The 16218-nt window shown below is 25.4% G+C and overlaps 2 protein-coding genes across 4 annotated transcripts; one reads left to right on the forward strand and one right to left on the reverse strand.

Annotated features, from left to right (window-relative positions):
• Nucleotides 1–1154: 1154 nt before the first annotated feature.
• On the reverse strand, nt 1155–5665 carry LOC100165554 (NEDD8-activating enzyme E1 regulatory subunit). The gene is made up of 11 exons (XM_008184887.3): nt 5348–5665; nt 5163–5258; nt 4415–4579; nt 4171–4353; nt 3737–4089; nt 3032–3183; nt 2840–2973; nt 2570–2772; nt 1638–1774; nt 1459–1576; nt 1155–1355 (listed from the first exon to the last, which is right to left on the reverse strand). The coding sequence occupies exons 2-11, from the start codon at nt 5228–5230 to the stop codon at nt 1243–1245; spliced, it is 1626 nt and encodes a 541-aa protein (XP_008183109.1). The 5' UTR covers nt 5231–5258; nt 5348–5665; the 3' UTR covers nt 1155–1242.
• Nucleotides 5666–5997: 332 nt separating this feature from the next.
• On the forward strand, nt 5998–12195 carry LOC100163494 (F-box/WD repeat-containing protein 7). Of its 3 annotated transcripts, none has more exons than XM_016804374.2 (12): nt 5998–6129; nt 7934–8270; nt 8731–8822; nt 9679–9802; nt 9884–10018; nt 10089–10280; nt 10421–10600; nt 10683–10864; nt 10942–11167; nt 11312–11522; nt 11587–11691; nt 11758–12195. In XM_016804374.2, the coding sequence occupies exons 2-12, from the start codon at nt 7935–7937 to the stop codon at nt 11919–11921; spliced, it is 1947 nt and encodes a 648-aa protein (XP_016659863.1). In that variant the 5' UTR covers nt 5998–6129; nt 7934; the 3' UTR covers nt 11922–12195. The 3 variants fall into 3 exon arrangements, with proteins under 3 accessions (XP_016659863.1, XP_016659864.1, XP_003244542.1); XM_016804375.2 differs by lacking the exon at nt 5998–6129 and adding an exon at nt 6144–6389; XM_003244494.4 differs by lacking the exon at nt 5998–6129 and adding an exon at nt 6144–6311.
• Nucleotides 12196–16218: the final 4023 nt, after the last annotated feature.

Raw genomic sequence — 16218 nt, forward strand, 5'->3', positions numbered from 1 at the left:
CATTATAATATAGTATACTATAGTGATAGTGCAACTTAAAAAGCAAATCATGGTCATAGACGGAACCAATCAACCAAATATTTTATAATATTTTATAAAACTGTTATAGCATAGGCGTACCAGAAATATGTAGCAGACATGACTAGTGGATAATTTTTAGACCATCACCTCCCCCACTCTTAAAAAGTATACACTATACATACTACAAAGAAAATTAAAATGTATTTTAATGTGATAATACTTCCAAATTCCAGCAGTGAGGTGGAAAAGACTTAGAGGTGCTCAACGCCTATGAGCTATAGAAAACAGGGTGATTCACCAAGCATTCCCAACCACCAGTTTTTCCTTTAATAATGAATTTATTCAAATTCCGATTTTTGGAATATTTAAATATATAATATATATACACATAATTCATAAGACATAGATCATATTTTCAAATTCTTGAATTTTTTTGTATTACTTAAGGAATATCATGTGGCATCGTGGCGATACAACTTCTGTTTTTCAAATGAGAACACCACTTTTCATAAAACATTTATCGGATAATTTTTTTGTATCTAATTCATAATTTGAATGAGTATTTTCTTAGTTATAAAAATGGTTTTATGTAAATATAAAATATACGTAAAACTGCAAATAGTATTTATTATTATACTTGGGCCATTTTTACAAATTATTAGTAATAATGATTACAATATTCAAATCACCAAAGCCCCTAAATCTTATAAACCTATTACCACTGGTCTTTTATCCTTAGAACACAAAGTTGAAAAACTCAAAAACTACGCGTACAAATTTTGTTTTTGATATGTCAATAATTTCAAAAAAATTATCCACAGTATAATTTAAAGTTGAAAAAGAAAAGTTTGTATCTCCACAAGACACCTCTTAAGTAGTACAGAAAATCTTAATAATTTGAAAATATGGTCTTAAAGTATATTTATAAATTCCAAAAATCAGATTTTGAATAAATGCATTATTGAAGAAAAAAAAAAGAGGATGAGCATGCTTGGTGAATCACTCTATATTATTCTCTATCTACAATCTGCTAATGTAGTAATAATATGTATTATGAAATTAAAATAATAAATGGAAACTTGTAAATAAAATAATGAGTATTTTTATTATTTATAAGTTTTTTTTTAAATAATTAAAAATTATATTTGTTTAACATTGAAGTAAGAAAAAAAAAATATTAAATAATTTTACTCCTAATTATTGGTTCTTAAAGTCTTAAGATTACAATGTAAAAGACTCTGTACTGCAGTTAATAGCGTTAAATACAAACGAGTTGTTTACTGGTTTATATTGTCGTGTGATTATTTTTATTATCTCATGTGATACACAACCACCTGAAAATAATTATAGATATTTGTGAATAAATGAATATTGAATAGTAATTAATTTAGTACAAATGTATTATAATTTAAGGATAAATAAATAGTAAAATCTTACCAATGAACGAAGATACACTGTGCAACTCAGACTTCCCATAGCGACAGTATTCATGTATGTAGTCCTCTTTTGTGGAAGACATACAACCCCATTCACTTAATAGTTTGGATATGCATAACTAAAGATATGTGATGTGTTACAAAATGTAAAGCTTTTCAAGATATAATTCTAGTGTTTACCTTAAGCTTAGGAATATCAGGTTCAACTTGTTCATCAATTTCACCAGGGTATGTATAATATTCTGAATAGAATCTTTCTATACCACGCAGTATGATATAATGTTCGATCAAACTGTCTGGATCTTCAAGGCTTTGAGCTATTAATAAATGTAAATCAAGTTCAACAATAAAACAAATAGTTAACTCAACCTATAGGCTATAGGTAGTAAAATACATATTCCTAATTTATTTTTGCCATTGGCATGGATTGAATATAGACTTCATTGGCATGGTATTCAAAACCTAAATTACTTATAACAGAGAGGTCCAGCTCCAACATTGTTAGAAAAATATAACATACAATTTAGGTACTATTTAAATCCATTAATAACAAGAGAGAGAGAGAGAGAGAGAGAGACAGCCAGCTTTTAAAACATTTCTGAGAAGAACAAAATAATTATAATATTTACGTTCCTATTCTCAAAAATAAGGAATTCATTTCTTCATTCGTTCCTCTAAAAAGGAATCATTTCTTTAGGAATGCGTTCTTTAACAATACTGCCATAAACTAATAAGTCTATGTACAAAACCAATAATTTGCGACCCAAAAATAATTAGGTATTCCCAATAAACAAGAAAAAAAGAGCAGTAATAGTATCGCCAATTAATAATATTAAAATACAAAATTGATAGATAAAAAAAAATATTTATTGACTGGAGTTTAAGTTGTTTTTTATCCAAAATAAGCGTTTTTTTGATAAAATTAGGAATATTATCATTATTCATTACAAAAAAATTGTTTGAAGAAAATACTTGAAATTAATTATTCTTGAGTTCTTTGAAAAAAATATGGACTTAAAAAGAGTATTAATGGGTTTTTTCATGGGGTAACTGAGTATGTATTGGCAAACCCTATACGTTTATGATCTTTGAATATAGCTAAATAAACTCACATATCTCATTATCAGCATTTCCCTTACGTTCATACTCATCTGCTATTCGTGTACCTCTAATAACACATAACTCAGATGCATGTTTACAAAATATTTTAATATCTTGCTCCGTGATTGTATCATCAGGGAGGTTAACATTCTGAAGAAGTTGTTGGACACGGTTGTAGACTGCCTCTGCGTCTTTGGCAGCTTGCTCATGATATCTAAACACATATATGTGAATGCTTGCATCATGTTAAGCCATTAAAAAAGGAATTATGAAAAACTTACAATTGTTGCAAACTGATGTACTTAAAAGTATCAGCTGTCATATCGGGTAGTGTTCCACGAACTGGAAGCCTGCCACATCCTTCATTATCTACAAAATCCTTGAGCGCTCTAGCCATTATCCAGAAAGGTTGACTCTAAATTAGCTTATAATTAATTAAATTTATTCACAATATTTATAATTTAGTTACCAACGTTTGATGTCAAATTCATTAACTTTTCATCTTTAAGTATAAGCTGTATATTTTCTGACAATGATGTACGATTATATGCAAAATTAACAGATCGAATTGCTTCTTCAAAATTCTCTTCATGATGCAAAGTACCATTTTCATGTTTTCTAATACCTAAAGTACATTAATACAAAAATTATATTTTTTACTCAATTGTTAAAAACTAATAGTTTGTTATATATTCTATTTCTATCAACAGTTAGTCTGATTTCTTCAAAGGTACTTCCCTTAATAACATTTACTTTTAATTTTTAAATAGATTTGTATAATTTTAATGTTAATTTAAAAAAATTGCAAGTAAAAATGTAAAAATAATAATAATTCTATAGGGAGGGGATATGCTTTTTTTTATTTGTATTAAAATTAGTTTTCTATTTCCATTTAGTATAATGATTAGGTTTATCAATATTTGTACTTTTATTTTTATATTCATTGAAGTTAAATTTAAGTTAAATATAATATTTAATTTAAGTAGTAATCAGATATTGAATAATAAAGCTATGATTTTATCTATACTATAATTATATACATAATTATTAATTATAATGATTTATCCTATACTACCAAAACTATTATTTTATTAACGAGAGACAATAATTATAATTTAAACTCGACCTAATATTATTTTAATATTGAAGTTATTTAAAAAAAAGGAAATAATACTAACTATTTTTTATATTTTCCCGGATAACTTGTTTTTGCTTATATGTTTCAGGCAGTACATTGACATCACCAATATCATTACGCCATTTTTCTAAATGCTTATATAATATTATAAGATAAGGAACATGTAAATGATTTGTAAGATCAAGAGCTTCTAGATCATAAGTATCGAAATGTGCTTTAAGTTTCTGAAATGGACAATCTAACCGAAGATCAGGATTCTGGTTGTCTGGATGGGTTTTGATCATAGTATGTTCAGCAAGCTGAAGTCTCATAGAACCAAAAAATCCATAACTTTGACACACTAAAAGAGGAATATTGTAAGTCCATAGCTTATGAGACAAATCAATAATTTCTCTAAAAAGAAAAACAATTACAATCTTCTATTAATATATAAATTTTCATTTAGGTATAATTTTTAGCTATCATTATTTATACTTCTCATGTAGCGACGTAGTGACAACTATGTTAAATGTATTAAATAAACCGGGATTCAAATCTAATAACTTAAGTAAACATTCATCAATAAAGTGACCTCTTGTGTCTGGATTTAATTCACATAGGAGTTGTGAAGCAATTGATCCTCTTTTTTCTCCTATTCTATCTGCTGTAAGGAAGAAACTAATGGAGAAATAGATGATTACAATTTTAATCAAAACAATATAGATTTAATAGAGCTTACTTAGAACCTATATCCTCTTCAGTTATAACTTCATTGTCAATTATAGTGAATGCCCCAATACCAGGTAATACTAATGATTTCAATATCTCTGTTCCTAATGCCGTTGCATTAATTAAACACACATGTGCAGTTTCTAAATCTTGCTGCCCTTGATCACCCCATAATCTAAAATAATAAATATTTTTAATTATATAAATAAATATTACAAATGAATAAAATAATTATTTGTAGGTAATAATTTCATTGATTATAAATACTTAGTATTAATAATCAATGGTAATAATAATACAGGCTAGTGTTTAGGTATAAACAGCAATATTATGATAAACACTTTAACACATTTAGTACAAGTAAACAATATTGTTCTTAAATAATTTAAAATAAAACATCGAATGACATTAGGTTAGATAACAGTTATGGATATGAATATTGAAAATAGTATATAAATATTTCTTTATTTTAAACCTAGACTAGACTTAAAAAAAAAGTAAAGTAGAACAATAATATTCATACAATTAGGGACATCCGGGACATTTATCCGGGGGGGGGGGGCTAAAATTGCATCAACAGCACATACCCTAAGAAATAATATTTTAAACTAAAATATGATTCAAAAACGGGGGAGGGTGGCTACGGATAAAACTGTATATTTTTGTTGGTTAATTGGTTAAGGTTTCTTATTTAAAAATACTAGGTTCAAAATGTTGATGTTTTTAAAAGCAATTGATGATAAAAATTAAAAAATCACCTCAGTTGTCTGTCATATTTACGACTTCGTTCTGACTGTTCAGGTGATTTTGGAGACGGTACAGCCATAATAAATTTCAAACAAATAATCTAGGTACTATTGATTTTATATAATTATAAAAATGAATACACTTCTTAAAATGAAAAAAAAAAAAATAGTACAAACGTATAGTTTTCAATAATTACTCAATATATTGTGAATGTTTGTTATGACCAATGTGATCGAATATACCTAATGTATATTATCAATTATTTTTATTAATAATTAAAATGTATTTTATTTGGTAAATAAGAGTAATAATACGATTAATGCTTCTACATGATTCGGTATGAGCAGTGAGCACGGACTACGGAATTGAGGATATAGATTATAGAATAAGGTATAAATTAATCATTCGAAGTTTATTGTATGAACTATGAAATATTATGCCGGATGTTAACACGGAATGCAAATAATATTCAAATTGCAAATATGCAATATTAAAATAATAAATTTTAGTATATTTATTTCCCTGATATTATCTATTAAATTATTAATTAATTCATAATTGATAAAAATTATTTTTGAGGTTATATTTTTACCAATTTTAATGATAACATAAAATAAAAAAGAAAATTTTTTAAAATTAAATAGACACAATAATAATTATTAAAATTGTTCACACTTTACCCTTTATTGCTTTATGCTTTTGTAAATTATGATGGTTGAAGGGGAAGTGGAAGAAGGTACACAATTTTCAGTTTTGAAATGTGAGATTCGGGAAGTTTAGTATATTGTTTGATTCTTATCAATAACAATATTGTTGATTGTTGATAACATGCTAGTTCGTCATGGGTCGTTGGTGAAGGAAGGGTGTCCCAGGGGCCAGTGACGAGTATTTATTTCTCATAATCGTATCTGAAATTTTGTCGTTCGTTTTCACGCAAGGAGTCCGACACCTGCTACCATTAAGAAGACCATATTTATGGTAATTATCATTAATACGTTATTCAATTGATTTGCTTGTGGTATTGTTAAGAAGTGTTCGGTTTTGAAGTTAAATTAAAAACAACAGTTACGTCATCGACCAATTAAGTTGAGATCTTACTCTCGAAACGCATGTTTCACCAAAACGGATTTTTTATGCACTTTAAAATCCATCGGTTGTGGGTATGTCTCTGCTAGATGGTTTTAAATCTCTTGCGCTTCATTTATTGAACGTTTAGTATACTTGGACAAACACTGTTAGTGAGTACATATAACCTCAAACATATTCCTACTTAGGCTGTAGCCCTGTAGGACTTTTTATTATTTATACATTTTTATGTAGGTATAAACAATTTAAAACTAATTCCATTGAATAGTTATTTTTAAATTTATATGAAAATAATTTTCATACAACTTATCATAACCAGCCATTATTTTAACATTCTATAGGCATTTGCTAAATCATCAATCATGCATATAATATACCTAAATATATACATATATATATATATTATATATAATATGTATATATGTGTTTGTGTGTGTGTGTGTTTAATTTAAAAAAAAATGTTAGGATTATTTTTATAGCTGAGCATGTAAAGTATTATTTCATACCTATGCTATTAATTAGATTAGTTTGTTAAATTTAAAAGTGGTGGAAAAATATGATTATCTGATAATACTTACAAATGCAAGATGACAAATTCGTATTTTTGCTTAGCTCAACTTTATGAATCATCATTAAATTAAAATAAACTCATGACCTGTAATTATTTTGTTTATATTATTTTTTTGACCTACAAAGTGTATATCTGTTAAATATTTTAAAATTAATATTTATTGTTTAATACATTTAGCTAAATATATAGGTCATTGGTCAATATTTATTATTTCTATTTTTTCATTATTTATTTAAATACATTTTGATATAATTTCCATATTTAACAAATTTAAATATACTAATATAACATTAATCTCTTAATTCTATGTGTTTTCATAGTTAATAATTGGCAAGAATTTGTTATACTTAATATCTAGTTACATTTATTGTATTTAGATAATGTAAGATTGTATAAAAAAAAATGGAAATTCTCAGCTTTTATACATTGAATAGGTTACTGCATTTTACTTATTAAATTTTAATTCAATGATAAATCATTGTATACCTACCATAAAAAACAATCCTGAACGGAGACAATCTGTCAGTCAATATTTTTAAGAATAATCTGTAATATTATATATTTATAGTGATATTACTTATACGGTAGGTTAAATTAATTTTTGTCAATTACAATTTACATAGATACATTAAAAAGTATGTAATTTTTATAATAGTATTTATCAAAGGTAAAGATTGAAAATTGGTACTGCTTCTCGAGGATGTGTTGTAAAAAATAAAAATTTCATTGTTAAATCAATATAATTATTAATCACTGCTCCAATCACAATCTATAATTAAAGAATTTTAGTAGGTTAATTTTCTAATATATTTCAAGTTGATTTTATATGGTTAGGTATGTTAGATATTTATTTTTATTAGTATTTAATGAAATAATATATTAATATATATTATATTATAATTATAAATTGTTATCTTATTAGTTATTACTATTGTTTAATTATATTTTTTAATATTTATCAAAAGTAAATACCACAAAGAAAATAAGTTTATTAGATATATGTTTATAAATTTGAATTTTAAAGAATTGGGACACTTGGTTATGTGGTAAACACAGAGTTTTCATATAAACTATATATTTTTTTTATTAATTATGGTTTTTCAAAAGTATTATTCTATTTTACAGAATGGAAGGCAATCAACTGGATTTTGAAGACCCGTCTACATCGTGCCTTGAAAAGAGTGACTCTACCAGCCAAAGTCCGACCATGTGTCCTGTTGTATTGGAGACAGCAGAACAAGAATTGATAGCAGAAGAATCTGCACCAACCACAGATTCAGATGAAATTGGAGGAGCTAACATTGAAATGAAAAATGTATTTAATCTTCATTTAGTTGATAGTACATGTACAGACCAAGATATTTATTCTGATGAGAGTCCTTTACCCGGTGACTGGGTTAATGACGATTGGACGGATAATCCTAGTGAACAAGAAGATGCTTCTAATGCTAATGGTGTTATGGTGAGTAATTTTTTTTATTTAACTAATATTTTGGAACAAATAATGGAACTTTAAGATAGTTATGTTTTTTAGGATTTCTAATTTCTATCCAGAAAATTGTGCTGTTTCATTTTTATTAACTTATTGGTTAGGTTAAATTTGAGTTCATTGAATTGATCTTATAATATTTATTAATCTTAATTACATTAAAATGTTAAAACAATAAATTATCAATCTACATTTTTTTTTATTATTCCATTAGAGATAATACTTAACTAATATGTTACTTATTATTACATATTTAAGTTAATCTGTCATATGAAGCTAATTATTTTTATACTTAATTACATTTGCATTTTAAAGTAAAAAGTATTTTTTATAAATTTCATATTTAACTAAAGTTATTCTACAATTATTAGTGATACTTGGTATAAACTAAAAAGTTAATATTGTATTTTAAAATTAATTTTATTTCTGTTAGCGAAAACGAAAAATATCAAATTCCACATTAACGTCTGAAGATTTTCCGTCCAAAAAACAATATTATGATCAAAACAATTTGAATCTTGAAAGGTATGTTATAAACTTTAAAGACCTTACATAATGATAATATTATATAGTTGCATATAATAATTGGGATTATATATTTAATGTCGTGGCAGGTATTGTAATTACTAGATGTACCATATTTAATCAAAATAATTACATTTAAAAAATTTCAAAAATTAATTTTATAATAATTTGGGGTTTAATTGTAAAATATGTTTCATCATTCTTAGTCATTGATAGTAGAACATAGCCAGAAGTTTTATTCGCAGTATGTAGAATCTAAATCGGTTTACACATCTATCCCCTTTCTTGCTCCCATATTTAATTGTTTCTATTTATACTTATTATTTAATAATATAAAAAAAAAAAACAATTTCATTATTATTATTGGTAAAGACATTTGAAGAACCAGGCAGTTTACCTCTTTTATAAACTTATTTTGACTCCTCCAAGCATGTCTCTCTGTAATCTTTTTCTTATTTTATCTACTATACTCATGGTTTAGAATTATAATAAGGCCTCTCTAGCTCTGCATATTCCCTTACCCACTCTCTACTAGCTTAATTTTTTGTTGATCTGAAAATTAGAGTAGATCACATTCGAAACCCAAAACTTTGTTATAGTTTATATATGTAACAATGGCCAAAAAAGTATATATTTATAAAGTATTAAGTATATACTATAAAGTAATTGCAAAATCTTAGATAATTAATGAAAAACATATTCTATGATAATTACTTATTAGACATTTATTTGAAACTTATTTTGTTTTAATTATTTTTAAACGTTATCTATTAATATAGTATAATATAATATAATATAATATATAAATTCAATGAATTGTGAATATTGTTTTAAATTTAAATTGTATTAATTTTAGACTGACGCCTAAATTGGCTGATAATGAATTAGATAAAATTGATAAAATAAAGATTCGTCGAAGTTGTATACCGTCCAAAGATGATCCTCCTGAAGAGATGATGGAATGGCTAAAAACTTTTTCGGTTTGTAACATTTTGGAATTTGAATTTTGAATGTTCTTTATTCTCTTGTTATATGAATTAATTTTTATATTTTTTTTACAGAAATGGTCAAATGCGGAAAGGATGTTAGCTATAGATATGTTGGTGGATGAATGTGAACCTACTCAAGTTCGTCATATGTTACAGCTTATTGAACCACAGTTCCAACGAGACTTTATTTCTCTACTTCCTAAAGAAGTATAATAATCATTGAATAATATTTTATTCTGTGAATTTATTTTTACTGTTAAAACTTGTTTCATTGTAGTTGGCATTATATGTTTTGTCATATTTGGAACCCAAAGACTTGTTAAAAGCAGCTCAAACATGTCATAGTTGGAGGTTTTTATCCGAAGACAACTTACTATGGCGTGAAAAGTGCCAAAACGTTAATATACCTTTGACGGATCCGTCTACTATTAAGTGTTCGAAAAATCGCAGTGTTACCTCACCGTGGAAGGTATGTTTGTTAACTTTAAATATTAAAGTATATTTTATTTTAAAATTGACTATACAATATTATTTTTTTATAGTTTTAACAACTAAACATTTAGTATTATACATATTTAACATTTATCAAATTTATAATTTTTTTCTCAGTCTTCATACATGAGACACCATGCAATTGAAATGAATTGGAGAGTAAAACCAATAAGAATGCCAATAATACTCAAAGGCCATGATGATCATGTTATTACTTGCTTACAATTTTGTGGAAATCAGGTTGTTAGTGGTTCTGATGATAATACACTTAAAGTTTGGTCAGTTCTAACTGGAAAAGTAAGTTTTTAAAGTAGTTTGTTATTGTTATTCATGGTTTATTTATATTATTAGTTAATTAATACATTGGGTACTTATATAGTGTTTGCGTACATTGGTTGGGCATACTGGTGGTGTATGGTCATCACAAATGGCTGGTAATGTAATAATTAGCGGTTCCACTGACCGCACTTTAAAAGTCTGGAACGCAGAAACTGGTCAATGTACACACACATTGTATGGTCACACTTCAACAGTTCGTTGTATGCATTTACACGAAAATAAGTAGGAAGACTTTTGTTTTTATATCAATTTAAAAATTAAATTTGTAAGACATATTTTGTATTAATTAATTTTTTTAGAGTTGTAAGTGGATCGAGGGATGCATCACTCAGGTTGTGGGATATTAAAACTGGTCAATGCTTGTCTATATTCCTTGGTCATCAGGCTGCCGTACGTTGTGTCCAATATGATGGGCGATTAATAGTTAGTGGTGCTTATGACTACCTAGTCAAAGTATGGGATGCAGAAAGTGAAATTTGTTTACATACATTATCTGGTCACACTAATCGTGTATATTCTTTACAAGTTAGTTTATTTTTAATCACTTAAATTTAGTAAATGTTTCCAATATATTTTATATAATTATATTACACTATACATATATTGTAATATAGTATATACTAATATTTATATGATTTAAATTATGAAATTTGATAAAATTGTTTACAGTTTGATAGTACTCATGTTGTAAGTGGATCTTTAGATACTAGCATAAGAGTATGGGATGTAGAGACTGGTACATGTAAGCACACTTTAATGGGACATCAATCATTAACATCTGGTATGGAGCTAAGAGATAATATCTTAGTGTCTGGAAATGCAGATTCTACGGTCAAAGTATGGGATATACTTACTGGGCAATGCTTACAGACGTTGTCAGGTAAATAATTGTAATTAAACATTTTTTTAATTATTTATTATTTATTCAAATTTTTTATGAACAGGTTCAAATAAACATAATTCTGCAGTTACATGTTTACAATTTAATACTAGATTTGTAGTAACCTCTTCCGATGATGGGACTGTGAAATTATGGGATGTAAAAACTGGTAATATAATATTTTTTAGCGTAAAAAGATGCATTAATTCAAGGAACTTTATTGTTTAAATTTTAGGTGAATTTATTAGAAATCTAATTGCACTGGAAAGTGGTGGTAGTGGTGGAGTTGTATGGCGAATACGTGCAAATGAAACAAAGTTAGTATGTGCAGTAGGCAGCCGCAATGGCACTGAAGAAACCAAATTATTTGTATTGGATTTTGACGCTGACTACAAGTAACACCAAATAACAAATTTAGTAGTTTGCATCACATTTTTTTTTTGTGGTTTAAGGAGAGTTACGAATATTTGGGACTGTTATACCTAAGTTAAAAGATGTCCCTTATATATTATCAGTTATCACAATTTACCGTTATCATAATGTTTCAGTATTATGTTTTTTTATTATTATTATTTATAAAGGAGGGAAATTATAGTGGTTTCTGGTTGATCTAGAAAGATTTATGGAGTGTTTTTTGTGATTTATAGCACAATAAAATGAAGTTAAAGATGAATTCGCATATTATTTTCTAGTCTGAAGCTATAATAATCATAGTTTGATATTCTGTGAGCCGAATAAATTGGTTCTTTTCTATTATTCCCAGTATACTTTTTAATATGATATTTGAGAAATGATTGAGATACAAATTATTAAATAGTTTGATAATATGTTGTGTAAATTAGTAATAAAACTTAACTAAATACTAACTTGGATATGTCATACGTCATACATTTGAATATATTACAGAACTTAAACCAAAAAGTTGTTAGTTTTTAAGTTAAGTTCTTTCTATCTTGTTAGGAAACAAATGAAAATGTTAAATTATCACAAATTTGTATGTTAGAAGCTTTAACTAAAAACATTTCAAAAGTTCAAAGACTTAATTTTTATTTCTTTGCTGAATGATTTTAAGATTTTGTTCTTTGATTTTCTTTATTTTTATTATTATTATTATTATTATTATTATACATTTTGTTATTGATAAAAAGTATTGGTATTTTTTTAACTCGCCATAAGTTGTGAGGAGGAGGAGAGTTTGAATTTCAAGATTCTGATTTTCTTGATGTATTTTTCTATTTTCTTCTTCCTGATCTCATAAGAAAAAAACATTAAAACAATAAATTATAATCTATTCTATGTAATCCTTTTCTAAACATTTATTTATTTATTTATTTATATTATTTTTTTCAAATTTTCATTGCCATACAAGAGCTCTTATGGTTAATAATTTCATAATTTATTTTTGGTAAAATGTATTTACAATATATATACAGAGTGATTCCCCAAGCATGAGCGGATCCCCAGAATTTGAAAAATGTAATATTAAATTAAGAAATTAAGGTGAATATGCTTGGAAATTTCCCTGCATACCAATATTAGAATTAAAAACTATGATCTTTTTTTTGTCTAATTGTATGACTTAATCAATTTTAATTAACTTATGAAATAAATCAGTAAATCACTTGTTTTTAGGAAAATATTTTATTGTGGCCCATGCTTCAGAGTTCGCATTCACCACTGGTATATATATAATAAAACCATACCTTTTATTTAAAATATTATAGAGAAATTAATTATGGCTGGTTTTGTTATTGCTGAACAACAATACTTTTACAATTTGAAATTTTTTTTTTGTTTATCAGTTATATTCAAAAACAATGTGTAATTTAAAATGTATTATTTGCTTTCGGGTATTTGAAGGTAAATTATGTTTGAATTGGTGAGTTTCAATATTTTGCTATCAAAACAAAATATTTGTTTGTAAAAATTGATGATTTATTTTACTAATTACAAGCTATGGATACTTAACAATAGTTACCAATTCAATTTTTAAACTTTTAAATACAAATAGTTTTTATCTGCAATCCTGTTTTTCTTATATTCGGTCACAATAGTGGCATGTTTTGAAAATTTAAACCGAAATAAAAATATTTTTCAGAAGTATTATCACTGCTTAATAGTGTGAATATCTAAACTATGAAGGCTTAGATCTTACATAATAGGGTGTTTAACCTTCAGTAGGTCACGCTATGATTATCTATTCCGTCGCTTGGGGTAAAAATTTCTCTTGATTAAACATAATATATTTTTATTTCACATTTATTTATTTTAAATTTAATATTTTCATAACTATATAACAAAAAAAGAATACTAAATATAATTAATACTTTTAATTTTACATTTGTTTTATTTTTTTACTTATTAGACAAATAAATGATATTATATTATTTTAAACTAATTAAAAAATTATTAACATTATTTTTATAATATATAACATATAAATAGAAGCTAGATAAAATCCCATCACACTTATACCAACCTAAATAGTATTAAAACATAGTTTGAAATTAGTGGGGTAATAAATTACCCCGAGCGACCTAATGAAGGTTAAAACATTTTTTGGAAAGAAAAATATTTGTTATCAAACATGTTAATTATAATTTGTCTGATCTGTCATCTTCATTTTAAAACAAATTATTGCTGAACTATTTTAATTATTACTAGTATAACAGTGGTTAATGTTTCAGCTATTTGATTTGATTAAATTAAAACTTTTTAAAGATCTCAATTGATTGTGGCTAATTCCAGAAATAATGCATACTATTTAAAGAATACTTTGACATTTTTTTTAGAAAAAGTGAATTAGGGATGTTGTGTCAGATCATCAGCTAAAGAAAATTAAATATAATAAGAGTACAGTTAGGACATTTTTGTAGATGGGAGAAGGGAACTTGAGAAAATTAAGTGACTTAAGTGCAATAAAATTGTTTTCTTAAATGAATATTTAATAATATTGCTTTAAATGTAAATATTATGTACCTTTATTTTATAATTAATATTAATTTAATTAAATGATTAAATTTGTTGATTATTAATTAGACCATTAGTTATTTTCTATATGAAAATAATTAAGAACTTATTAATTACAATGCTCAATGTTGATAGGATGTAAATATTATATTAGTAATAATATTATTTAACTATCATGTCATTGATGATTGTGTAATATTATTATTTCAAATGAACAAAATTACCATATTTTGTTTTGTAAGTGCCAAAAACTAGACTATTTTGTGGTTAATTTATATACAAACCCCATGTAATTAATAATTACAATGATATTATTGTGTCCACCTACCATATTCGTAGTTGCCAATTGCAATTTTGTAATTAATTATTATAATTTTTTTTTTTTTTTGATAAAAACTTTTTCACTTGTTTCCGCCTTGATATGTCTTTTCCATGACATTTGAACCTGATGTCTGGTTAAACAAATTGTTGTCACCAGATATAAGTTTAATTGTTTTATATATCAATTAATGTATTACCATCAAAATAGTTTCAGTTAAACTATTATTTTATATTTATTGTTTTTGAAACAGTGACAAATAATAAATGTGTATTTTTTTTTTATTTTATGTAAATTATATTTGTTTAATCATTAGTTTTGTTGTTACGACTACATTAGTCACATAAACAATAAACATAGTAGTTCAACTAAATGCTAAAAGTAGTAAAATTTTTCTTAGGACCTGTGATTTATTAATTTACTTCTTTCTTCTTTCGTTATATTGAAACTTCACCACAGAACTATATTTTGTAGTTTTATATTTTGTTTGTGAATATATTATTATTAAATTTAAGTAACTTTATACCAATAGATATTTGTAATGAATAGTAAATTATTTTAAGTTACAGCTAATGTTTAAGTAATTCTGTTGTTATTTATTTTTCTCTTGTTTATAGTCGTATATAAAATTGTACGATTTGCATATAAAAGTAATAAAAATGTTTGTATGAAAATATATAATATATGTCGTTACAATTTCCTTATTGGGACCAATAACTATAATGGTCTATATATATTGTATATGTATGAGTTTGTTATATTTACAATATTATTAGGAATTTGATAGTTTTAGGATTTATTAATTTTATAATCAAATTCATTAAAAAGTGAAAACAATATATTGTTATAAATAAACATAATTTTATGTGCAGTTGTTTGTTGACTACAGTGCTACAATTAAGTCTTACAGAAAATAAATAAATGAAGGGTAATTGTCTTGCTATGCTCACTTTTGCGTTTTAAAAATTATTATAGTATAGTCAAAACTAAGTGGCTTATTTAAATTTCAATAGTTGAAATGTAATAGATCAAAGAAAATAAAGGAAGAAATTAAAATTTGATTAAAAAAAAAAAATTTTCAATTTATTATAACAATAAAAATAATAAATATTTTCATCATATAGTCATATATCATTATATCATATAATATATATTTTTATAGCCTTTAACTATTGACATACCTACACTATATTATAATATATATAATATTTTTATAGATTCTGAGTCACTACATTTTAAATAGTAAAAACACTCAGATTTTCGAGATCAGCTTCTTTCCTGATAGAAAAGTGAATCTACTTTTGGAGTTAAAAATTCTAGTTTTAGAAAGCGTCAAGAAAAACGAATAAAAGTGGTAATCTTTACGCAAAACAAACTTAACCGTGGACGGTAGACCCTTAATATATT

Source organism: Acyrthosiphon pisum, chromosome A2 (genome assembly GCF_005508785.2).
Source record: "Acyrthosiphon pisum isolate AL4f chromosome A2, pea_aphid_22Mar2018_4r6ur, whole genome shotgun sequence".
Classification (NCBI taxonomy): Eukaryota; Metazoa; Arthropoda; class Insecta; order Hemiptera; family Aphididae; genus Acyrthosiphon; species Acyrthosiphon pisum.